Source organism: Hyaena hyaena, unplaced genomic scaffold (genome assembly GCF_003009895.1).
Source record: "Hyaena hyaena isolate Hyena2069 unplaced genomic scaffold, ASM300989v1 scaffold_1590, whole genome shotgun sequence".
In the NCBI taxonomy this organism is placed as follows: Eukaryota; Metazoa; Chordata; class Mammalia; order Carnivora; family Hyaenidae; genus Hyaena; species Hyaena hyaena.
The window spans coordinates 108,391-133,653 of record NW_024082217.1 but is presented as its reverse complement, the minus strand read 5'-3'; the positions used below and the strand labels follow the sequence as shown (position 1 = coordinate 133,653).

The following is a 25,263-nucleotide window of genomic DNA, read 5'->3' as shown; positions in this document are numbered from 1 at the left end:
TGACCTTAGACAAGGACCTCAGTTTTACTACCTATAAAGTGGGAATAACAATTTTTGCCCTAGCCATCTCCCAGGGAACAAGTGAGGCAGGAGAAATACTAGTTGTGCCAGTGCTTTGAACTTGCGAAGAGATGATCATGAACATCATAATTATTTCTCCAGGGATGGCGGCAGCAGTTTATGTCTCAAGCATCTAGCCTGGAGGAGGCTTTGCCGGAGGACACATGGAGAGGTGGGTGCTGGCTTGATTAATCACAAAGGAGTAGGCTTCATGGCAGGCAAAAGAGAATCAAGGAGGGAATCCGTAGGTGTGGGCTGAGAAGAGGAAGTAATTCTTGGACACTTAGATCTCCTACAGTTTTTGGAGTAAACTGGGGTGCTGGAAAAGTGAGTGGGAAAGACTGAAGGGAATTAGCACTCCTAGTGGCAGAATGTGACTCATTTTCCAGGGACTCAAGTTGGGGGGAAGGTGGGGGGCCAACAGTTGGATAAGATCTTCACTTGATGGGTCCATTCGTTCATCCACTAACTCATTCATCCAGCAAATACTCATTGGGTACTGGGTACTCATTGGGTACCTAACAGAGTATCTGCCACGTACTGGGGGCTGGGTTCCAAAGATAAAGTGATATTAATCTTGCCTCTAAGGACCTTCTAGTCAAATGGACAAAATAGAATATACATACAAATAACTTACTGTTGGAAGAAAGTGTCATAAACAAAGCAGACTTCTGGGGTATTCTGCGGGAGGAGAGATTCTGGGCTGGAAGGTTGGTGACGGTTCTGTGGAGCGGGGGTGGGAGGGATTGGGCCTGTGGAGATGGAAGAGCAGGACTCACTGAGGACAAGTTACAGTGTGAGCGGAACCTGTGGGTCCCCACATTTGGTGGCCAGGGTGACTGAGAGGGAGCAGCAGGTGAGGCTCTGGAGACGCTGGGTTTCAGCTTGGGCTGGATGGTGGAGGAGGACTGTGTGGGTCAGAGAAATGTATCCTCAGACGACTTTCCCAACTCCTCTTCGTGGATGGGGTGCTCCTTCCCTCTAGCCCTAGTCCTGCTGGCTGGGGGTTCTTACCCGGGCCTTCTGCAATTTCCTGGCTTCTTTTTCACCGCGCCAAATCCCACCCAAGCTCCGGGGGTCAGCTTGAGATGCTTCACCCAGAGGGGCCGCCACACAGCTCCCAGAGGGCTTCTAAACCAGAGGCACAGTTCTGCAAGGGTTTTCAGTGGCTTTCTTGCCTTGCCCATTGATTAGAAGCAATCTGAAGACCTGAAATGCATCTCTTCTCCCTCCTTTCCACAACTACAGAGCACACACACATACACACACGCACACAGAGGCTATCACAGAACTGGGCTCGTAGTCTCCTCAATCATTAACCTTATTGTTACTCACCAACTCCTAGGGCTGGTTTGAGGCACATTTTAGCCTCACACAAATCTGTCTGCATCAAGGCTTTGCCACCTCCTTTTGTTGTGTGACCCTGGGGAAGTTGCTTGACCTCTCAAAGTGTTACTTTCCTCATTTGTATGTTGGGAATAGTGCATGGCCCTTCGTAGGAATGTGGCAAAAGATAGTCGTTAATGATGATTATTGCTGTTGCCCCCGAGACCTGGCGAGATCAGATGGTTCCCAGAACCCAGGGCTGCGTTTCCATTTTTCTTCCCTTTTAATTTGGTCATCTTCTCCTCCCATCTGCCTCCTTCTGTTTTGTTCTCTTTGGGTCTTTCCTGTCCCCCTTGATGGGTCCTGCCTGCTTTCTTCCTCCAGGCCAGCTGTCCCCTCTCCCCTCCGAGAGCACGAGAGCACGTTGGTGGCTGGCTCTCACTAGGTAAGGGTTGTCTGTTCGCCTTGCTTTCCATCAGTCAATAAAGATAAATTACAAAATCATTTGTTTTATTTGTTCTTGTTACCTTGAGGGCTGTCTGAAACTGCCTTTCTTTAGAAAGCCCTATTTGCATATCTCCACACTGGTGTCAAAGGCTGCAGCTGTGGTTTCACTGCAATTTAAATATTAATAAAATCTCTAGCTGGTTTTTTAAAGCAGTCTGGCCCTTCTGCTCCTTGGCTGCTAATATAATTTAATCTCTGTCCTTTGCTTTGTATTTATTTAACGGGCCATTTTGGAGTCAACTGAAGCCAACTGCTGCAACCTTGTAGATAAGAACCACTAACTAGCCCATAAACCCTCGTTTTCCTTAAGAGGTCCAAGAGCCACCACTCCCGGAGACAAAATAGACCTCAGGTAACATTGTATACCAATCCGCAGCCCCTTACACTAAGCCAGTGGGTCTCAAACATGAGCTGGCTTCAGAATCCGATGGCTGGGCCCCACTCCCCGGTTTCTGACTCAGTATTTTGGGAGCGAGGCCCTGGATTCTGCACAGCGAACAAGTTCCTAGTGGTGCGAACAAGTTCCTAGTGGTGCGGTTACTCCCCACCCTCGTTCCCCACCAGGGGATCCCGGTTTGAGAATCCCTGCACTAAGCCGCTGGTATAACTGCCTTAGCATTCTGGGTCCCTGAAACGAGGTCTCTGGAGTTCATGTGTGCCAGTCCTCATGGCTCGCAGGGAGCCTCTCCAGTTCTCCGTTCCTTCCAGGCCCTCCAACCCTTGCTTGGATTTGCCTGATCATTCGGACTCATTTCAGGATCAGCCCCCTTGCATCTCCCCAGGGCTGCTCCCTGCAGGAGCTGGCGGTCTCCAGTTCTCCTTAAATTTCTATTTGCCCAGATTCATCTCTCTAATTTTCTCCTTGTTATGGGCAGATTTACAGGCTGTGTGAGAGAGCCAAACTAAGCATCACTGAAGTATGGGAACAGTGCCTCTGGCTCAGCCATTCCACAGCCTTTGACAAGCAAGCTCCCTGTGTCTCTGGCTAGCAAGCCCTCTTCTCTTGGGTTTCTAAAGTGGGTAGATCTGTAGCTCCCCTCACGCTGCCTTCCTCCCCGCACCGCCTGCCTCTGGGGCCCTGCTTATCTGCTCCTCGCAGCTTTCATAGGAGACGTTCTGGGCAGCTTGGTTCCTTCCGCTCCAACCAGCCCAACACTGATTTCTTTCTTTTTCTTCTGCATGTTTTTGAGCCGATACTTTGTTGATGATTCGGGATGCATTTTTTTAGGGGAGAGATAATCTATGAAGCTCTTCCCTAGGCCCTGTCCCTGCACCTGCATGATAATCCCTCCTCTTCTCTTGCCTTTCCAGCTCCTTTGCAGAAATTCATTTGTGAGATGAGATAATGGCAGCACAGGAACTAGTTCCCCAAATGCTTATGTGCCCAGAGAGGGTTAGGTTGTGGGATGGAGAAGTGAGAGGCCATCTTAAAGCCAGAAGTCAAAGGAACAAGTAGATTTGCTCCATCATCAGGTAACTTTTTTTTTTTTTTTTTTTTAATTTTTATTTATTTTATTTTTATTTTTAGGAGAGAGAGAGACAACATGAGCAGGGGAGGGTCAGAGAGAGAGGGAGTCACAGACTGAAACAGGATCCAGGCTCTGAGCTGGCAGTCAGCACAGAGCCGGACGCGGGGCTCGAACCCATGAACCGTGAGATCATGACCTAAGCGAAAGTCAGACGCTTAACCAACTAAGCCACCTAGGCGCCCCAGGTAACTTTTTTTTTTAACTTTAATGTTTATTCATTTTTGAGAGAGAAAGACAAGAGTGCGACCAGGGGAGGGGCAGAGAAGGAGGGAGGGCACAGAATCCGAAGCAGGCTCTACACGCTGAGCTGTCAGCACAGAGCTCAGACATGTGGCTCAAACTCATGAGCTGTGAGATCAAGACCTGAGCTGAAGGGGGACGCTTAACTGAGCCACCCAGACGCCCCCAGATTAGACTCTTAAACCCAGCTAAGCATCATGAGGCCAGGGCCAGGAGATGGCTTCCAGGAAAGGTATGCAGAGTTCAAAAAACAGATGGGGGGGGGCGGTGCGCGGTTATGTTAGGCGACCTCAAGAGATCATTACAGAAAACTTTTATGTGTCTCAGTCATCCCTGCTTTCCCCCAAGATTCTACTTGGATGCGGCTTTTCTACCAGCCTGTGAGTGGCTGGACACCCCCAGGGTCCAGTACACCACGACTTGTCACTGGAAATGAGACATCGGTGACTGAAGACTGGGCCAATACCACTTGCTTCCACCTACCCTTAGGTTACCTAGACCCAGGGACCCCTTGGTAGGCTGGCCTGAACCATGGAGACGTGGTGCCATATGTGAGGATGGACTGGAAGTTTTTATTTTATTTTTTTGTGATTTTATTTTTAAGTCATCTCCACACCCAATGTGGGGCTCAAACTCACAATCCAGAGATCAAGAGTCGAATGCTTCACCGACTGAGCCAGCTAGGCGCCCCTGAACTGGGAGGCTTTAATCACTGAAAGATAAGCAATCTTAAGGCGCAGGCTGGATGGAGGTGGAAACAGGTAGCCATGAGCGATCCTGTCAGTCCTCCTTTGCCAAGGCACAGCTGCCGCTGGGAGGCAGGAACATTCTCCTGCCTCTGACCAGGGGCAGTGACTGATGTGGGTGGCCATGGGTTCAGATTTCCAGACTGTCACTTACTAGCTGTGCAAACTCTGAGCAAAATCTTCTATTTCCCATTCTCCTTCTTCAGGCGAGGTGACAAATACCGACTTCTTGGGCTGCGATGAAGGCTCCATATGATAAACATGTCATAAGGCCAGTTTATTTTCTCCACTCTCCCCTTACCCACCCAACCCTGTTTACAAATGTGGCAGTGCTGAATCGTGTGAGGATTTCATTCTCTTTGCCTCTAAGAGGATCTTAACCTCTGAACATGTGAAGACCAAAACATGATGATACAGATACTTATCTTCGGATTACGTATGTTAAATAGGAGTGGTTGTCAGAAATCTCAAGATACCCTCCCCAGATTCCTGTCCCCTAATCTAGGTCCTGCTGTGAAGGGGTTCTGCAGCTGCGATTAAGGTTATGGACTTTAAGATATAGAGATCACACTGGATTACCTGGTGGGCACGATCTAATCACCTGAGCCCTTAAAAACAGAAATTTCTCAGGGCTCCTGAGTGGCTCAGTCAGTTAAGCATCAGACTCGATTTTGGCTTAGATGACAATCTCACAGTTTGTGGGATTGAGCCCTGCATCAGGCTCTGTGCTGGCAGCGTGGAGCCTGCTTGGGCTTTTCTCTCTCCCACTTTCTCTGCCTCTCCCCTGCTTGTACTATCTCTCTCTCCCTCTTGAAATTAATAATCATTAAGAAAAAAACTCAGAGGGGGGCCTGGGTGGTTCAGTCAGTTAAGCGACCGCCTTCGGCTGAGGTCATGATCTCACGGCTCGTGGATTCAAGCCCCGCAATGGACTCTGTGCTGACAGCTCAGAGCCTGAAGCCTGCTTCGGATTCTGTGTCTCCCTCTTTCCCTGCTCCTCTACTCACACTCTGTCTCTCTCAAAAATAGATAAACATTAAAAATTCTCTGGCAGTTAGATCTGGCAGTCAGAGAGATGAGGAAGGGGAAGTCAGAGAGACTCCAAACATGAGAAAGCTTTGGCCCCTGTTTCTGGCTTTGAAGATGGAGGTAGGGGCTCAGGAGTCTAGGAATGTGGGAGAAGCTAAGGATGACCTCTGGTCAACAGCCCATAATTAAACAAGGATCTCAGTCCCACAATTGCAAGGAAAAATCTGGCCAACAATATGAAATGAGCTTTGAAGTCGATTCATCCCCAGAGCCTCTAGATAGAAACACAGCCTTGCTGCCTTGATTTTGGCCTTGTAAAACATATCAGTTGAGCCAACTCGGCTTTCTGACCTACAGAACTGTGAGATAATAAATTGATGTTATTTTAAGCCACTAGATTTGTGACAATTTGCAATGGCAGCAATAGAAAATACAAGAGGTACCAAAGTCCCCTTGATAATGCTAAAAGTTGGTACTAGGGCCTGAGCAAGTCTGTAGCTATAAGTGTCAAGGAGTCAGGCTCGGTGAAAAGTGAAAGCAAGTTTATTTGCAGGTGAACAGCAACAACATTTACAAAACCTATTTTGTACAGTCAAGTCTGCACTGCCCTCACACACTAGGGGGCTAAGGAAGACCTAGTCCTTCCAACAGCTATAAACAGGCCTGGATAATGAGTTTATGAAAAACACTTTCTCTTCCTTCAGCACACAAAATTATTTATGAAGCTGTACAGTTCGGCAATAGGAAGCAAAGAGAAGAAAATTACCTCAAGGAAAGCAACAGCTCCTTTCCTGGTGGGAGACGTCATTTTACAGACATGAAATATTCCTATCAGAGATCTTATATTCCAAGAAGAATGAGTGATGGTTCAGAGCTACAACAATAAACAATGCATTTATTTCTAATGGGGGAATGAGAAGACCCTCTTTGGACATCGGTTCTTGAAAAGACTCTGGTACTTCAGAGCATAGCAGTGCTAAGAACTCTTTAGAAATCTGGATTTCTAAAGGGCAGGATGATTCCCCTCTCCTCTAACCTTCAGGGTTCATGTTTATATCCATCACCTGCCTCCGAGTCCCCCCAGCCCCCCCCCCCCATGCTCCACTCCAACATCTGAGAGCCGTCCAAGGGCTGTCCTGATTTTAAGTCATATCACAGATTCCTCAAGTACTTGCCTTCCACTGAAGGGTCTCACTTTTGGCCTTATGAACACAGGATTTTAGAGAAGCAAACTTAGGGAGCCCAGCTATTCTCCTGAGGCCAGCCGTTCTGTGCCTCCAGCTCTAAGGCAACATCCCCAGTACGAAGAATAGGGCTGATAAATAATGAATCAGCATCTTGCGCAATTGGTGGGGTTTAAATGGTTTTACATTCTTTTCAGGTGAAAAATTACCACAATTTTGTGCTCATGGTAGATTTCAAAGGGAGACTCGAAGCAGAAAATCTTTAAGGGCCCCTTGCATAGCCACAATTTCTTCTCAGGCTGACGTACATAAAATATTCAGTAACAGGGACTGTGGGGAGACTGAAGAGGAGCTCCTAGGGCCTGGAAAACGGCTGCTTCTTACCATCATTCTCGGGGTCCTGTGGCGACAGGCCCTATACGCTACACACATGGCTGACTGAGGCCAGCAGTAGCTCTGGGAATCTGGGGGATCAGGTAGGTGTCCAGCTCCTGGCACTGGTAGAGGGCTACACTGTCCAATACCCACTCTCGGGTCACCACAGGCGCCTCACACATCTGCCCAATCGCTGGGGACAGAGAACACAAGCAGAAATTAGTCAATTCACATTTTCCCAGGCCAGACTCTTGTCCGTCTACTCTTGAGGATGTGGCTGTATGAGTTCAGAGGGCTACTCAGGTAGGTGCAAAACCGGTGATCTTAAGTAACGCTTCAGGACACAGGACCTCATTTAGAAGCCGGAGGATGGACTGCTGGTGAAAGCCTACAGCCTCTGGCAACTTTAGTAACATGAGCTCCAATCTGTTACTGGAAGTCACCAGAGAGCAAAACAGCATTGCAATTTAATGGTTTTGCAACATCTTAGGAGAAAAAGCAAAACAGATGATGAGCATGATCACATCTGTGTGAAATATATGTATGTACATATTGTGTTCAATTATCTTTTATGTGATGAACATTAATATTTAGCCTCCACCAATGGAAATAGTTCATGTCTTACTTTTATAACACAAAAGAAAACACAAAAACTTTTAAAAGGACATTTTAGATATGCATGCATGCATTCATTCCTTCATTCAAATATTGATTGAGCACCTAGAAGGTACTGAGAACTGTGTTAAACAAACACTGGGTGACCTGTGGTGACCCAAACACATCACACAGGACCCCATATGTCATGGACGCATGCCTATGGCCTTCTAAAACCCCACACAGGTGCACCATCTACTTCAGTTGATCAAATCAGGACATTTAGACCTAAAAGCACGATAGTCTTCATACTTAACCCTGGGCCCAGCAACCCATACTCCTCTGGACAAAGGCTTATAGCAAGACTTACCATGGAAGCTACTGTCCTCTGTCCAGGCGTCCGGTTGCACGACCACAACTGCGTGAGTACCCTGCATCCCCAGGAAGGAAATAGCATTGAGGGTATCAGAGCAGGGCTTCTGGAACAGTTGCTTCACCATTTCTTGATGGTTTGCGAAAGCAGACTAGCTTAGGTGGGACCTCAGAAAGGAGGGGGATGGGCACATGGCAAAAAGGAAGGGTTGGAGGGAGAGCCTTCCCTCAATAAATTAAACACTTGGAGAACTCAAGCCCTTCCTCATCCTCCACAGACGGCGTCTTCTGGCGACTGGTACATGGTCAGAGAAGACTCGGGACAAAGAGAGGCTTCTGAGGTCCACTGGCAGGGTTTGTAGGGACTGATGGGTAACCAACCAGCCTTGCTCAATCATAGGACAGATATCTGGCGGGCATCAAACACTTACCTTGCTGAGAGTGAATAACGAAGGCTTCTTCACCACAGAAGCCCCACAGAGGCTCACCATCCACTCTAGTTGATCTAAATGGCACATGCAGACCTAAAATCACCACAGGACTCTACACACTTAACCTGTGCCTCCTACCCCATGCTCCTCTGGATGAAGGCTTACAGCGAGACTTCTCAGTGGGAGAGTCTCCATCTCTCTGCTCCAAAAGGACAGAGAGGCCTTGACCTAGAATCTATACCAGGTATGGATTCTAAGTCAATTTGCCACCAATATGCTACCTACTCTGGTTATCAGTCCCCAGAAGGCCACTTGGTAGATAAGGTTTGACAGTCTCTCAAACAAAACACTTTAGAGGAAAAGAATCCAAGATCTAATTTCCCTTAATTTGCTTAAATTGCTGGCTAAGATACTGTGAAAAAATGTTCACTTGCCTTCCCTCCCTCCCTGCCTAATTCTGTGCTGGTAATTGATAATCACGGCCACTGAGAGCACCATACTGGTGGTAATTACTGTAAATGTCAAGAGACAGAAAGATAATTCATTCAGTAAAAAAAAAAACACACACACATCATCCTGGACAGAGACTCAGCACATCAGTGGAGAAGGGCTATGTGCTGAGGCGGAATTGACACATTTAGGGAGCAGAAACCACAAGGGCTTGTACAGATGTTCCCCTTGCATCTGGAAAATCAGCAGAACGGATCAATGCATGGCTTCTGGGCCTCTCTGGGTGCTCTTTTTCATCAGCCCATTTCTGGGTATCGCTGAGACATTCCTATTTTTCTGAGTGAACTGAGGTCACCTGACTCATCTCCAAAATGATACCTGCTAGGGACCTGATTTTCATTACACCAAAGTACAGAAACACTGAGAAATCCTCAAGTGGCACTTGGAAATTTCATAAAAATCCAATCAATAACCAATAAAGAAGACAGAAGCAAAATTACTTTGCCAGGCCCTCTTGGGGCCGCTCATCTGTCCCTGACCAGATGCCAAGGCCATCTTCTGAGGAGCAAGAGAACCTGATCCCTGAGGTGGAAGGGGCACAGAAGCAAAGGTGGGTGGACTTTGTTTTGAAGAGAACAAACCAAATCTATACACACACCAGGGGCTCTCTGCTCCACAACCGCAGAGTTGAGCCCCACAGCACTCCTAAACATAACATCACATTCAATGTCAAAGTTAATTAGAAAATGTTCATCCAGAGTCTTCCCCTACTTGCTCTGGGCCTGTGTGGGGTCCCAGGCCCACAGGGCTTATGCAGCTGCTATGTTTGCTTCTTAGTATCAAATGAAGATGGTTTAGGAAGAGTAGAATTCCTTCTTAACATTTGCAAACCTGAAAGGTATCTTCTCCCTAACTTATGACTTCCCTCCTTTCTTAAACCACAGGGCAAGAAGGGTAGCTCTACCCAACCTGAGCATAGAACACTGCATCCTAGAACCTAACTTTTCACTGACTTCTCTCAGGAAGGGGCACAGGCCCGGTTTTTTGCCACAGGGTAATGTTTAAGTGCAGTTTTGCCTGATGAGTGGTAGAGAAATAGAATAACCTCTAGAGCTGAGTGAACTGAGGTCAACTGACTCATCTCTAAAATGATACCTGTTAGAGACTTGGTTTTCATTACACCAAAGTACAAAAACACTGAGAAATCCTCAAGTGGCACTTGGAAATTTCATAAAAATCCAATCAATAACCAATAAAGAAGACAGAAACAAAATTACTTTGCCAGGCCCTCTTGGGGCCGCTCATCTGTCTCTCACCAGTCTGAGGAACCCCCTTAAGATGGCCCCTCCCATAACACTTCACCATGTAAGGGAAAGGCTGGTGCCGGACTCGGCACTTCTCCCGGTCTCTTACCTGTGGGCATGTTGGTAAAGGGCCCGTAGCAACAGATTTCTAGGCCCTTGAAGATCTGGGAGAAGAGTGGCACAGAGGGAAGGAGAGAAAGAAACACCATAAGTGTATGCATTTTATAAAAAACAACATAAAGAGACTCTCAAAAATGAAGGACTTTTGGGGCGCCTGGGTGGCTCAGTTAGTTGAGCATCCGACTTCGGCTCAGGTGATGATCTCATGGTTGGTAGGTTCGAGTCCCACAACGGGCTCTGTGCTGACAGCTAGCTCAGAGCCTGAAAACTGCTTCAGATTCTGGGTCTCTCTCTCTCAGAAAAAAACAAAACAAACAAACAAAAAACATTTTAAAAATTTAAATAAAGAAAATGAAGGACTTTCTTTTTTCTTTACTATCTGATAATTTCTACTATGTCCCGGAGACAATCAGTACAATGTCAGAACATGGATGGATTTTAGAAGACCTTTTTAAAGTGTGTATGTAAAAATAATAATAATAATAATAATTAAAAAACCAGAAGTGCGTATGTAGCTGATGTACCCTACAGTCACTCTGTGTTATTCAGAGGCTGAGCTTTCCACTTCGCCACCAATCAGGCCCAGGCTCCTTCCTGGTGACTTCATTTTTTGTTAGAGACCAAAAAACCTGGACCTTCTTTATATTAAATAAAAGGCTTGGATGGCTAGAGATTCAAGCTATTAGCTGCAGTTGGATGCTTTTACCCAGACTTGGCACATCAATACCAACCGTCATTCTAACTGTCAGAGAAGTCTATGTTGATGTTACATGCTCTTTTTCTCCTCTCACTTCTGGTCTCGGAACATCCATTCCTGCCTTCACACAGCTTTAAGAATGGCCATTGTTCCTTTAGGTAACCTAAACTGTTTTTAATCTAGAAGCTAATCTAATCTAGAAATGAAGCCTGGTTCTGCCTATCCTCATTGAGCTGACCTGACGGCCTGGTTTTCAGGAGACACAGATTACACTGTCCCTTCAAGATGCCTCTTCCACTCACATACAGTGCTGGCTAGCACTGTCCAAAAGAACTTTCTATGATGAAGGAAATGTTCTATATTTGTGTTAATAAGGTTTCCACAAGTCACATGTAGCTACCGAGCTCTTGAAATGTGGTTACGGTGGGTGAGGAACTAAACCTCCTATTTTGTTTAATTTTAGTTGTCAAAATTAGAAAACAGCCTCATGTGGCTGGTGGCTACGGTGCTGGGACAGGCAAATTTTTACCCAGGAACTGATACAGGTTCTTAGGCACAAGCTCGAGCATATCATTTATTTTTTTTATTTTTATTTTTTTTTAATTTTATTTCTAGGAGAGAAAGAGAGAGAGACAGCGTGAGCAGGGTAGGGTCAGAGAGAGAGGGAGTCACAAACAGTCTCCAGGCTCTGAGCTGGCAGTCAGCACAGAGCCCGACGCGGGGCTCGAACCCACGAACCGCGAGATCATGACCTAAGCGAAAGTCGGACGCTTAACCGACTAAGCCACCCAGGCGCCCCTCGAGCATATCATTTAAAAGAAATCTAAAGTTGTGTCAGTTGGCTGGATAGATATCTGGGTAACCATCATTCTCTTGACCCTCTTTCTCCCCATTCCACTAAAAAGATTGCCTAGGCCTGGAACTCACCTTGTTTAGATAAAAGAGACAGGGGTACAGAAAACTCAGGAGCTAAATACTCATCATGGTCTTTTAGGAAATGAGCCTCCCCATCCCCATTTTAACTACAATCAAAGGAATAAGAACAGCAGGACAAGTCTGTTTCTGTTTTAAGTGACAGCCTCCATATATGCCATTCTCAGTATCTATACGAATACACTGCATCCCCAACCTGTTGACAGATGCTCATAATGCTAAAAGCTGTCCCCAAGCAGCCGCCTAGAGCTAAACATTGCTGTAAAAAGTACAAAAGATTAGGAATTTTTGTATCCAAGCTGACACTCACTGATGAGGGTGGCTAGTTATGAGATGAGTTAAGAAATCTCAAGTTTAACTTCTACAACTATAAATGCATTTCTCTTCCACAGGAAAATACTACGGTGACATTTAGTGTCTTCAGAATGTCATTACTTTGACCAGGCACTTTCCATCATTGCCATCCCAAATTTAGGAAAAACTCCCAAACGCTGGAATTTGCTTTGAAGGAGGAAGAATCTGGTGCTAACTCGGCCTTGTGTACAGTGGAATAAAAACAAATGGCTGGCTCACACAGAACTCCCCTGGGGTGAAGGCAGAAGCAGAAAAAGGGCCAATAGCTTTCCATGGCATCTGGAAGTTACTTGATAGCCTCAGAGGTTGGGGGGTGGGCTGACCTCAAGGGTTCAGAGCTCTCCTAAAGCAGTTTTCCCTGGAAAATCACCTCTACTGGTTCTTTCTCAAGTTCTATAAAGGGACAGACAGTGCTCTGTACGGGGATGTTCTAAAATGCCCATTTAAAAAATGAAGAAAAAGGGGTGCCGGGGTGGCTCAATCGGTTGGGCAGCCTACTTCAGCTCAGGTTATGATCTCACGGTTCGTGGGTTTGAGCCCCACATCGGGCTCTGTGCTGACAGCTAGCTCAGAGTCTGGAGCCTGTTGCAGATTCTGTGTCTCCCTCTCTCTCTGATCTTCCCCTTCTCACGCTGTCTCTCTCTCAGAAATAAATAAAATGTTAAAAATTTAAAAAAAAAAATAAAAAAGGAAGAAAAAAAGGCAAACTTTTAAAAAAGGAAGAAATGCAGACTAGGCATGTAAGTGTTCAGCCAGTGACCTGAGAAAGCATCTGGTTCAGGCCTGACAAGGCAGGTGAGAAACCTTGCTTGGACTTCTCCCTGACAGAGAGACAAGGCTTTGGCTCCCTCATCTGCTACAGTGTGATCTGGGAAAAAATCACGGAGTCTTCCTGGGCCTCTAGCCCTTCATTTGTGAAGTTGTTAGAATACCCTATTTTTTTCCTCTGTGAAGTCTATAACTTTCCAAGAAACTATGGTAGTGTATATTTTAAAAAGATTTTTTAAAAAGTATTTGTTTGTTTAAGTAATCTCTGTACCCAACATGGGGCTTGAACTCATGACCCCAAGTTCAAAAGTTGCATGACAGACACCCCTAGTACTGTTTCTTTTTAAGACTTAAAAAAAGTTTATTCGCTTATTTTTGAGAGAGACAGTGGAAATGCAGAAGGGGGCAGAGAAAGAGGGAGACAGAAAATCCCAAGCAGGCCCCACACTGTCACCACAGAGCATGATGCTGGGCTCAAACTCATGAAACTATGAGATCATGACTGAGCTGAAACCAAGAGTCAGACCCTCAACTGGCTGAGCCACCCAGGTGCCCCTCTTTTCTAAGATTTTATTAATTAATTAATTAATTAATTTATATTTGAGAGAGAGAGGAAGAGAGAGAGAAAGAGCACATGTGTGTGTGAGTGGGGTAGAGGGGCAGAGGGAGAGAGAAAGAATCTTAAGCAGGCTCCATGCTCAGTGCAGAGCCCAACACAGGGCTCAACCCCACAACCCTGGGATCATGACCTAAGCTGAAATCAAGAGTTGGATGCTCAACCGAGCCACCGGGTACTTCAAGATTTTATTTTATTTTTGTTTATTTGTGAGAGACAGAGAGGGGGAGAGAATAAACATGTGCAGGAGGGGTAGACAAAGGATCTAGATCCAAAGTGGGCTCCACACTGAGACAGCAGAGAGCCCAATGTGGGGCTTGAACTCCTGAACTGTGAGATCATGACCTTAGCCGACATCAGATGCTTAACTGACTGAGCCACCCAGGTGCCCCAAGATTCTACTTTTCTAAGTAATCTCTACACCCAACGTGGGACTCAAGCCTATAACCCCAAGATCAAGAGTCGCATGCTCCACGGAGTGACCAGCCACACATCTCAAGAAACTATGGTATTGTTAAGAGCTCAGATTCTGGAGTTTGACTGCATGTTTTCAACTAGTTATGGGTTTCCAACTAGCTCTGTGAGTTTGGGCAATTTACTCAACCACTCTGAGCTTTTAATTTTCTCACCTATAAAATAGGTATAATTATAGCACACACCTCAGGGCTACTGTAAAATTGTTAATGAGTTAAAATATGATCGAGTGTTTAGAGCAGACCCTGGCATACAGTGTATATTATAAAAAAGTTAGCTATTGATTATTGAACACTTTCTCTTCTGTGCTTCCACAGACAGCACTGTGTACATCCCCCTCATAGCAGTGACCACACTACCTTACAGGAAGACACCACGGTGAAGTGGAAAGAGCAAAGGCCTAAGATTCACATCTGTTTCAAATTCCAGCTCTGCCCCTTGTCAGCTGAGATTTGAATCCCAGACTGGAGTCCAAAGTACATAGTTTCTCTACACATCTAAGCTCCTTCATTCATGAAATGGAGATGATACTCATTTACCTTATTGGGCTAGGTATAAAGAACCTATATGGAAGTACCTAGCTAGAGTTCCAGCAAGTGAGTATCCAGTGCTCCTTACAGATGAATGAGACCATCTCCACCAAGGGGAGTGGAATGCAGAGGTGTGAGTGGGGTTTTTGTCAACAAGGCAGAGGGGGACTTTACCTTTCTGTCCCGGTATTCTCTTGCTCGCTTCGGACCCTGGTGGTTTCTTCCATTGACAACATCTCCTCTGACTTCAAAATCATGCTGGGAAAAAACCAACGCACACCAACAGGGATCAGAAAAAGAGAAACCTCCTTCAATGGAAGTGGAGTAGATAAGTCATATTAAGGAATTCAGTACTGCTGCAGAATTTTGACAACCCCACCCCTGCCCCCAAAAATCATTCTTTTTGGTGGACTGAATGAAATGATCAGCATCTCAGCTGCTGAAATTAATTCACTGAAGTAAATCTTTGTGGGCAGAAATTAACAATTGGCTTTTCACCTCATTGGGACTTAATGTACTTTAATTTTCAACATCTATCTCTTCTCAAAACATTCACTTAGCATTTAGATTAAACTGCTAATACTGTGCTGTTATAAAGATAACTGGAGAATTCCTGATCTCTTAAATCAACTGTGTATTACCATCTAAAGAAATAAAGGCTTCTCAGATTTCCACTAAGAGGTTTACAATTAATGAGACTAAAATGATAAAATATACATTTAACCCACTAAAGAAAGTTAGAAGCTTTTCATAACCACTGTTTTGACTGGTCAAGGACAAGGAAATAAAGAATAATGGGACTGGGGAGGTTAGAGCTTTTGGGAGAATTTGGGGAAGAATGCTTGGGAACAATTCTGACTGACACTTGATTGTAGGGAAGACAAAGTCATGAGTGTAACCATAGGCTGTTATTAGAGGAAAGAACACTTAACATTTCATAGTCACTTGAGTGAGAAGAGTCTAGTGCTAAAAATGTCATCTATTTGAAGCTGACCCTCAAATTCCTTGTCCTGACTGTGCCCCTGTGTTAACTTAAGCTCTCTACCTGGAAGTCTAATATACATCTCCAAATTCCTACAGTCTAAAACAGAGCTCTTAATTCTATTCATCCCCAACCCCCCCCCCCCCCCAAGATGCTCCTTCTCCACGTCTTCCTTATCTGATTTACTATTACTGGCATCCACTCTACTATTCAGGCCAAAACCCTAAGTGTTTGCCCCTCAAGGCCTCCCTTTAGCTCATCCTCCAAATTTAACCCTTTAGTAGGTCCTATCTCCAAACATAAATCAATCTCTTCTTCCCATCTCCATGCTTCCAATTACCCTACAAATAAAATTCAAATTCCTTACCATGACTTCCACCAAATCCTACCTGATCTGGCCCTTGTACGTGATCTTGTCCAACTCCTGGTCCAACCTCTGCCCTCTACCTATAATTTGCCAATTACTACTTTCCAGCTACAATGGCCTATTTTTCTTTAATAAACCAAACTCATTCCTACATCAAGACATTTATGCTTGCAGTTCTTCGGCCTGTTAACTTTTGTTCCCTACATTTTTCCAGGCCAGTTCTTTGTCTTTTAGGTCTCAGCTCAAGCTTTTCAGAAAGCTTTCCCTGGTCTCCATAAGTAGTGAACTTGTGTCCCCAGTCAGCTGCTAGTCTGTTGTTCTGTATTATTTCTCCATAGTATGTATATATGTATGTATGTATTTTTTATTATTTGGCTACTATCATTATTTTTTTACAGTTTTATTTCATAGTATTTATTGGTATTTTAAGTGCATCTTAAATTATTGTATGTCTCCCCTCAATAGAGCATGAATCCCACTGGAGCAGGGACCCAGCAGTCTTACCTACTGCTCTGTTCCTGGTGCCCATGACACTGTAGGCTCCCAACCATATTAGGTCACTGAACCAAAGTTAAAACCAACAAAATTCCATTTAATTAATTATAAATATGCTAAACAGTGCATACTAGCTTAAAACTGCTTTTGCTAATTTTATTTTGCCTGGTCTGTTGTTACCAGCAGTTCTCAGATGACTCTGTTCTAAAATGATTCTTCCTCCTACACTCTGTCTTATTTACCTCTCACTGTTCTTAGGATCATAAAGAGTAACATCTCTTTGAAGGAATCTGATTTTTAAGCAGATACATCTGCATATTAATATGAAAGGTTTCTCTTCAACAACAGTTTTCTACAAAGGTATATGAATGTAATATTCAGGTGAGCCTGTTTCTTAGGCTTACAGGTCTTTCTTTCTGCCCTATAAATTCCTTTTTCTTCCTCTGAAGAAAGGATTGTTTCTACTGACACTTAAACAAGTGAGTGAGAACGCAGAATTTCCTGCATAATTCTTGATGGTCCACATTGTCAAGGGAAGTCTTTGGAAAGCAGTAGAAAAAAAAGGAAACAGAAGTTTTCAGTGATTTTGTGACTTGGTGGCACCAAGTCTTTCTGATTAGTTTGTAACATCAAGTACCTACCTCATCTAGCATCTTTCTTTCTTTAAGGGACTGGGTCACCCCTAAAGAGAGGACAGAAAACAGGTCACACAAAGGCAGAAGAACATGCTCTTTTACAGAGGTGGCTGGTGAAGTGATACGTGTGATGGCACAGAAGGCAACACTGACTAGAAGCTCTCTCTATAAAGCAGCAGCCCCTTAATAGATTTCCTTCTGGAGACACAGTGGTGGCTTAATTTAAACATTATAAAAGTGCTTGCTGCACATGGATTTCTGCCTGCTATTAAATAAATCCTTAGTTCCTATGCTAACATTGCTAGGAGTAGATTAGGTCGTATTAGTTATAAAAAGAAATCCATTTTCGCCAACATCACCAGCTTATCTGAACAAAGAGATATGCATTAAAGATAAAGCTAGTTTAGTGTTACCATTAAAGACCTCTTGGTAATTCAGATTCAGCATCAGCAAAAACCTTAGGTGTTAAAATGTTAGGTGTAAAAATGCAATTCTGAGGTGTTAAAGGGAGGAGGGGGGACATTATAGTGTACTTACAGAAATAGCTAACTACCCATTTTCCTCCTGCAATACCCAGAAAATATTTCAGTGTCCGTTCACACACAAACTCAGCATCTGTAGGATGCAAAACATCCAAAGGATTAGAAGTTGAAAACAAAAATCAGCAAGTTCTGCTTTAGGAAGCTAAAGTGCCCCCTGCAACTTATGCTACTGGAGATCAATCTGGATTGATGATTCCAACAGCCCAGGTGAGAGACTCAGAGGCCGGAAGCACCCTAATTATAAGCAGCAAGTGTGCCTCTTTGGAGACCTGGATAAGGCTGATAGGAGGCTGAGACCACAGGAAAGGTCTGTTCTATCTTCCAGGTGCCAACAGTGGCTAAAGACTTCTGTCAACATGTTGAAGAAATCACCCCTATCAGCAGTATTGATACAAGTGGATGGGGAAGATCTATTTTACTGGATGGTAAAATGTGAAGAGACAAAAGCAGTATTATCGAAATCCTGAATCTAAAATGTCCATGTAAGTGACAAGGTTTCACACCCAGAACTTCTACCTGGGGAATCCTAACCCCTTAATTTCGAATTTCCCTGAGAGGCACGGGAAAAACAAACTCTTTTCACAGCTTTTCTCTTTTCTATGTACTTCAGAAGGTAGGAGCTGAAGAATCAGTTCTGTTTTTCTCATCATTTCAAAGGCCTCCTCTGAAGTAAGCAAACTGACAAAAGAGCACTTAGTTTTAAACAGGAGAAATGTATTTAACTAAATCCTAAACACAGTAGGCCATCTGCCAGTAGAAGCAACAGTCATTTTCCCTCCTAGGATCCTTCACAAAATTTTTAAAAATCCTTTTTCCTCCTTCAAATTTTAAAGCTTTTTAACTGCTGTAAAAGTTGATTTAGTAATATGCTTTAAACTCAGAAATTGTAGCTCATTTTTGTTTAAAAGTAGCAAATCTTGAGGCACCTGGGTGGCTTGGTCTTCAGCTCAGGTCATAATCTCACAGCTCATGGGTTCGAGCCTGCATCGGGCTCTGTGCTGACAGGTAGCTCAGAGCCTGGAGCCTGCTTCAGATTCTGTCTCCCTCTCTCTCTGACCCTCCCCTGCTCACGCTGTCTCTCTCTCTCTCTCTCTCTCTCAGAAATAAATAAAACATTAAAAAATAAATATTGAAAAAAAATTTTTTTAAGTAGCAAATCTTGTATTATCTTTGAGTTGAAAGACTGAACTACTTTAGGTTTAATTTGCATTTTAAAGTTTTCTTTCCACCTTTCAGCAGCTTTGATCCAAAACTACAGCTATCTTAAGCTATGTTAAACTTCACTGACATCCATCTCTAAAATGTTACTTCACTCAAAGTATCTTGTGGTGGCACCTGATTCCTGTGAGCATTACCCTGTGACCCTGTGGTACAGTCTTTGTACAGTAGAAACCTGAGATATCTGACATTTGAAGGCGATGTGTCCCTGCCAAGGAGTCAGGACCCTGTGCCCGAGCGCCTGCAGCTACCTGACAGAAACACCCTGGAGAGGACCACTGTATTTCCAGAGAGTCAATTTTGTGAGAAAGGTTTTTGTTTTTGTTTTTAATTTTTTTTTTCTAATGTTTTATTTATTTCTAGGAGAGAGAGAGAGAGACAGCGTGAGCAGGGGAGGGTCAGAGAGAGAGGGAGTGACAGACTCTGAAACAGGTTCCAGGCTCTGAGCTGGCAGTCAGCACAGAGCCCGACGCGGGGCTCAAACCCATGAACAGCAAGATCATTACCTAAGTGAAAGTTGGACGCTTAACTGACTAAGCCACCCAGGCGCCCCATGTGAGAAGGGTTTTAAGAACTAAACTCCAGGGGTGCCGGGGTGGCTCACTTGGTTAAGCGTCCGACTTCGGCTCAGGTCACGATCTCACAGTTCGTGGGTTTGAGCCCTGCATTGGGCTCTGTGCTGATAGCCAGCTCAAAGCCTGAGGCCTGTTTCAGATTCTGTATCTCCCTCTCTCTGACCCTCCCCTGCTCATGTTGTCTCTCTTACTCTCTCAGAAACAAATAAAACATTAAAAAAAATTTTCTTTTAAAGAAGTGAACTCTAATCTGCATCTTCTGTGTGTTGGCAGGTGCCACTCTTGGCTTTCTGGAGCCTAACAAGGGAGTCAACCTCCTCTTCCAGAAATCAGCTCTTCAAATATTGGAAGATCGCTGTCTTGTTCCCTTCAGTCTTTCCGTTCCTTCATCTGTTCTTCAAATGACATTGCTTTCAATTCCTTTCCCCCGTCCTCATCATCTACCTCTGGGTAGACACTCTAGTTTGTCAGTGACCAGCTTCAAAAGGCAGCTTGGTGCTCAAGGCAAAGCACACACCTTCCAGGCAGCCCCTCTAGCAGAGAATGCAGGGGGGGGGGTCAGGATCTTCACTTCACTTGCTCTGGACACTAGGCTTCTATGAATAAGGCCCAATTTCAAATGAGCTTCTTCGGCAGCCCTGAAATGTTTACTTAGATTTAGCTAAAAGCCTCTCAGGTCTCCGTTATCACACAAGCCATAATTAAGACTGGAAAGGGGGAAGGTGTAGGACAAATGAATTTCCCCTTCTCTTTCTCCTGTTTCATATGCTAGGCTACCTCAGAACTGACAGTGGGCCTGCGTCCTGAAAGACTCTCAACCTCACTCAAACTGGGTGGAGTAGAGCTAGGACACGGAGTGGACAGGGAGCTAGCATTTCCAACTGCCTGGATTTTGAGCACAGGCTCACTTCATCCTCCTTTTGCCCAATTTTTTTTTTTTAATGTTTTATTTATTTCTAGGAGACAGAGAGAGAGATAGCGTGAGCAGGGGAGGGTCAGAGAGAGAGGGAGTCACAGACTGAAACAGGCTCCAGGCTCTGCGCTGGCAGTCAGCACAGAGCCCGACGCGGGGCTCAAACCCACAAACCGTGAGATCATGACCTAAGCGAAAGTCGGATGCTTAACCAACTAAGCCACCCAGGCGCCCCTTGCCCAATTTGTTCTTCCAGGACTTGGGCTGTGCCTCACCAGGAAGCCCTTCACACAGTGTGGTCTCGGCAGGGTGGACTAGAAGTAGTTCATTGTTCTGGCTCCTGATTCTACAAATTGTAACCCAAACCAAAGGGGGCCGGGAAGTAGCAAAACTGATTTTTCTTTCACAAATAATTGATTGGTTGACTACTGGAAGATGGTCAGCCATGCTATGTTGAACAAATATTCCCATTTCTTCATGTGGTTTTATGTAACAGATGCAACGTGCTCTGGAAAGGCTCTTGGTATACCTGTTTTCATAATGATGTGAGTAGTCTCTTCAGAAATCACGTTAGTTATGGTGATGTGATGTCTTCTGGCAAACTTCTGCACCAGCATCTGAAATCAAATCAAATATTACATCATAATAAATTACCTCTCGTACACAGCTTTGACTATTAGTTACCCTAGTTTTGAGTCTCCATTTTCCTCACAAAAGGTACATCCCTTTTATTCTAACATGCCTGAAGTCCCAAAATAAATAGCAATTTAATAAAAAATTATGTATAAATCAGAGGGAAAAATTCTAAAATAGTCTGTACTAATAGCCATGGAAATATAACCCAGGATTCAAAATAATAATTTTTCCCCTTAATAGCAGCTATCATTTGATTCCCTAAGACAGTTTCTTTGCAGAGTGGTACGCTACTATAATTTAGATTTATCAGCCTACACTTCGTAAGCCAAGAGGTAACCAGCCTATTCAGAAAGTTATGCTACAGATATGCGGCTGAAAAACCTGCTTCAACTCTCTCATGGTTACAAAACATTCAAGGCAAGATGCTTCTAAAGGTCAGTGTAAAAACCATCAATTTCTCTTAAGAATAAGGATTGGAAGAGATTCATATGCTTCCTGAAAGAAAGCTAAAGCCTTCTAGCTATTATTTATCAACCAAATAAAAATCAATAGGCAATAAAAGGAATTAACCAGATCCGTTATGGACACGGTTGACACGATCAGTAGCTACTGTGTGGTAAACCACTTTGCTTACCAAGGGCCATCATTTACTAGCCCTCGCCATCCATGCCCATATGTATGTGCTGCACACCCCTGCGACAGAGATCAGGCCATCTTTCTTGCAAGCTGCCTCACTCCATACTGCCACAGGGCGCTGAGAAAGAGAGGCTGGAGAAGCTAATGACCTCCTCCCCCTTTTGTCACTGCCCTCTGCCAGGATCATTAGCAATTCTGAACTGATTAATTGTTGAAATCCCGGCCTTGAAACAGCGTTTAGTTAGAAGAGCGACTGCTGAAAAGATCATCTTAATATGGGCTTCAGAATTAATCATGTGTACTACAGTCAGCAGCTTTCATAATAAATTTACCACACTTCAGCAAGTCTGAATAGAGCTGAAAAGTTTTCTTCTTTGCTTGTTTAAAAGACAAGACGTACCCGAGTCACTTACAGTCTAATATGCAGCTCCGAATTGTCCATGGCATGAAAAGATTAGATCTTTTTAGCCTTCTCTGAAAAGCTGAACTCACAATACAAGGGAGGACGGAATGCTAATTTTTGATGAATAAATGGGAATTCTAGATGTACAGGCAAATGATCAAGAACAATATATAAACAGGCACAAATATAAATTTTCAGAGCAAATAGCTGATCTGGGCACGTGCTTGTGAGATGGGAATCCTAGCATTATTGGTAAGAATTTATTCGTTGTATCTACTAGGGCAGACACAGCTTACTTTGCCCTTTTGGTGGAGGGACACATCTGGCCAAGCAGAATGTTATGCCGAGTCACTACCTATAGAGAAGTTAGGATGAGAAATGGTTCTGAGCCTAGGAAGGATATATTAAGAAAGATAGTTAAGAATGATTCTGCCATCTCTCAGTGTGCGATAAATGGCATCCACTATTGTATCCATCTGATATGCTGGTGTGTTATTGTATGATTTTAAAGAAATATTCACTCAATTATTTTTTTCACTCAATTATTTTATTATGAAAGGATACCAATGGTGACTGGTACCACTGACAAGGGAGGTCAATTGCCTAGGATGTCTGAAATCTATACTCAGCCCAAGGAAAAACAAGATTTCAGTGGCATTTTAATGGGTATTTTTCTACAATGTGAAACAATTCCTATTTGTAGCAACACAGGCCCAATGACATGTCAAATTGGAGGGAAGTGTGCTGCAGGGTAGAAATGATAGAGCAGGTTATTGAATAACTGTTACAGGCCAGGATAGAGACAAATCCAGGAGAAAAGCGACTATCTGGCAGTTTGCTTGGAACTACTTTGGATTTTGTTCATTATGCTCATAAGTTCACTCAGATGTAAACCACGGTGTTTACTCTGGGGAATAAAACTATACTCTATAGGGGCACCTGGGTTGCTCAGTTGGTTAAGTGACTGATTTTTGGTTTCCACTGAGGTCATGATCTGATGGTCTATGAATTCAAGCCCTGCACTGGGCTCTGTCGGACACTGTGGAGCCTCCTTAGGATTCTCTTTCTCCCTCTTTCTCTGTCCCTTCCCTGCTCGCTCTGTCTCTCAAAATAATAAACTTTCAAAAAAATTAAAACAACAACAACAACAACCTATACTATACCTACTTGCTTTTTTGGACAAAAAGCAAATTAAAATGAAAAAGCTCTGTTAGATCCCAAACTACAACATGCTGCTAATAGTTAATGATTATTTACTTAAGTAAATATACACAAAATAATCTATGTTATAGCTTTATCTAGGTCCAATGATCAGAAATCAGTAATGGAAATGAAATTACATTGAATTGTTCTTGGTTCCTAGATTTTTTTCTTACAGGTTATTCACTGCTAGTACCTATTTAAAACTACTTGCACTATGTAAAGAAGTCTCAGTTGTTAGGGAGACACATATGGAGACACTCACAAATTCTTTTGGAGTCAAGCCTGATGCCACCATAGATATTCTTTTATTGACTCTTTTTGTTGAAGATGTCACTTCTGGCTTCTCCTTGCTCACAATGTCTTCCCTCTTATTATACCCAGCAGTATTAGTAATATGAACAGCAGCTGTACTCTTGGCTGATTCTTCAACTTGAAATTGGGGTAATTTCAAGGCAGGGGTTGAAGTTGGCATGCTGCTAACATGAACCGGTTCTGGGGCTCTGTCCACAGAGGGATCAGACTCAGGATCATCAGAGAAGAGGCTGATTCCAGATTCGAAGGAAGGGGTTCCCTCTGAAAGGCACGGAGAAAGAAGTTTAACAGACCTGATAATGAATTTGAATTACAAACAGTATTCATGATTCCATATTTTAAAAATGAAAGTTTAAGTCAACAGACTAAAGAAATATAGCAGCATTCTATTGCCAATGACGGGAATTCAAGTAATTTTAAATATTCCTTTCAAAAAAAATTTTTTTTAATGTTTTATTTATTTCTAGGAGAGAGAGAGACAGCGTGAGCAGGGGAGGGTCAGAGAGAGAGGGAGTCACAGACTCTGAAACAGGCTCCAGGCTCTGGGCTGGCAGTCAGCACAGAGCCCGGCGCAGGGCTCGAACCCACGAACCACGAGATCATGACCTGAGCGAAAGTCGGACGCTTAACCGACTAAGCCACCCAGGCGCCCCTCCTTTCAAATTTTTATTACCTATATTCTCCAACTGTTTAACAATGAACATAAAGAATACACAGTACTTTTGTAAGGGAGAACAATTTTGAAAAAAAGAAACAAATACTTTTTTTTTGTTTCTTTATCTACAACATCATTGTCTTTTTGACCTAATAAATCATCAGATATTATTACCAAATTAAAATTAGGAGACCATTCCTGAAACATTTCAGAAAATGTCACTCCCTCAGGAAGTAAGCATAGCTGCATAGAGTTCGTGAGATTCCTAAAATGACCTTAATGAACATGGCCAAATACCACATTTAGGTGCCAAAGAGTACCTTTTATGATAATGTGTTTTTGAGGACTAATTTAAAGCTTTCTTTACTGATTAAAACTTTGATTTATAAGCCATAAAACACACCATTCGGTTATGGTGATTTATAAGGCATAAAATACCTAGTCATTTATATTCATTAATTCATAAAATAAGAGCTTACTTTGTAGAGATTTGACTCATTTTTCAATAAAGGGCAGGCCAAAAACTTTATTCTAGGGCCCTAGAATTCTTTTTTTTTTTTTTGCTCCCCCCCCCTTTTTTCTTTTTTTTTTTTTTTTAAATATATTTTTTTAATGTTTTATTTATTTCTAGGAGAGAGAGAGAGAGACAGCGTGAGCAGGGGAGGGTCAGAGAGAGAGGGAGTCACAGACTGAAACAGGCTCCAGACTCTGAGCTGGCAGTCAGCACAGAGCCCGACGCGGGGCTCGAACCCACAAACCGTGAGATCATGACCTAAGCGAGTCGGACGCTTAACCGACTAAGCCACCCAGGCGCCCCCCCCCCCCCTTTTTTCTAAGTAATCTCTATGCCCAACTTATATGAGTTCAGACTTAAACTCACAACCCTGAGATCAAGAGTTGCACATTCTACTGACTGAGCAAGCCAGGTACTGTAGGGCCCTAGAATTCTTACTTAACAGTTGAAATAAAACATTTAGAGTATACAAGACTCTCCCATCCTCAAAACTGTTAGAGCTAAATCAATACAGGTATATTCACAGCTGCAATAATTT

The 25,263-nt window shown here is 43.7% G+C and overlaps 1 protein-coding gene across 5 annotated transcripts in view; it reads right to left on the bottom strand.

The window, feature by feature from the left end:
* Positions 1 to 5,958: 5,958 nt before the first annotated feature.
* The window catches only part of BRCA1 (BRCA1 DNA repair associated), a 62,657-nt gene continuing 43,352 nt past the window's right edge, over positions 5,959 to 25,263 (bottom strand). For 3 of the 5 annotated variants that reach the window (XM_039224283.1, XM_039224284.1, XM_039224285.1), the window contains exons 15-23: positions 23,507 to 23,817; positions 20,896 to 20,983; positions 17,656 to 17,733; positions 17,125 to 17,165; positions 14,814 to 14,897; positions 10,257 to 10,311; positions 8,394 to 8,467; positions 7,961 to 8,021; positions 5,959 to 7,189 (exon numbers count right to left, since the gene is read on the bottom strand). In XM_039224283.1, the coding sequence (XP_039080214.1) occupies positions 7,044 to 7,189; positions 7,961 to 8,021; positions 8,394 to 8,467; positions 10,257 to 10,311; positions 14,814 to 14,897; positions 17,125 to 17,165; positions 17,656 to 17,733; positions 20,896 to 20,983; positions 23,507 to 23,817 (938 nt within the window). In that variant the 3' untranslated portion in view covers positions 5,959 to 7,043. The remainder of the gene's footprint in view (positions 7,190 to 7,960; positions 8,022 to 8,393; positions 8,468 to 10,256; positions 10,312 to 14,813; positions 14,898 to 17,124; positions 17,166 to 17,655; positions 17,734 to 20,895; positions 20,984 to 23,506; positions 23,818 to 25,263) is intronic. The other 2 variants (XM_039224287.1, XM_039224288.1) reach the window with 1 other exon arrangement.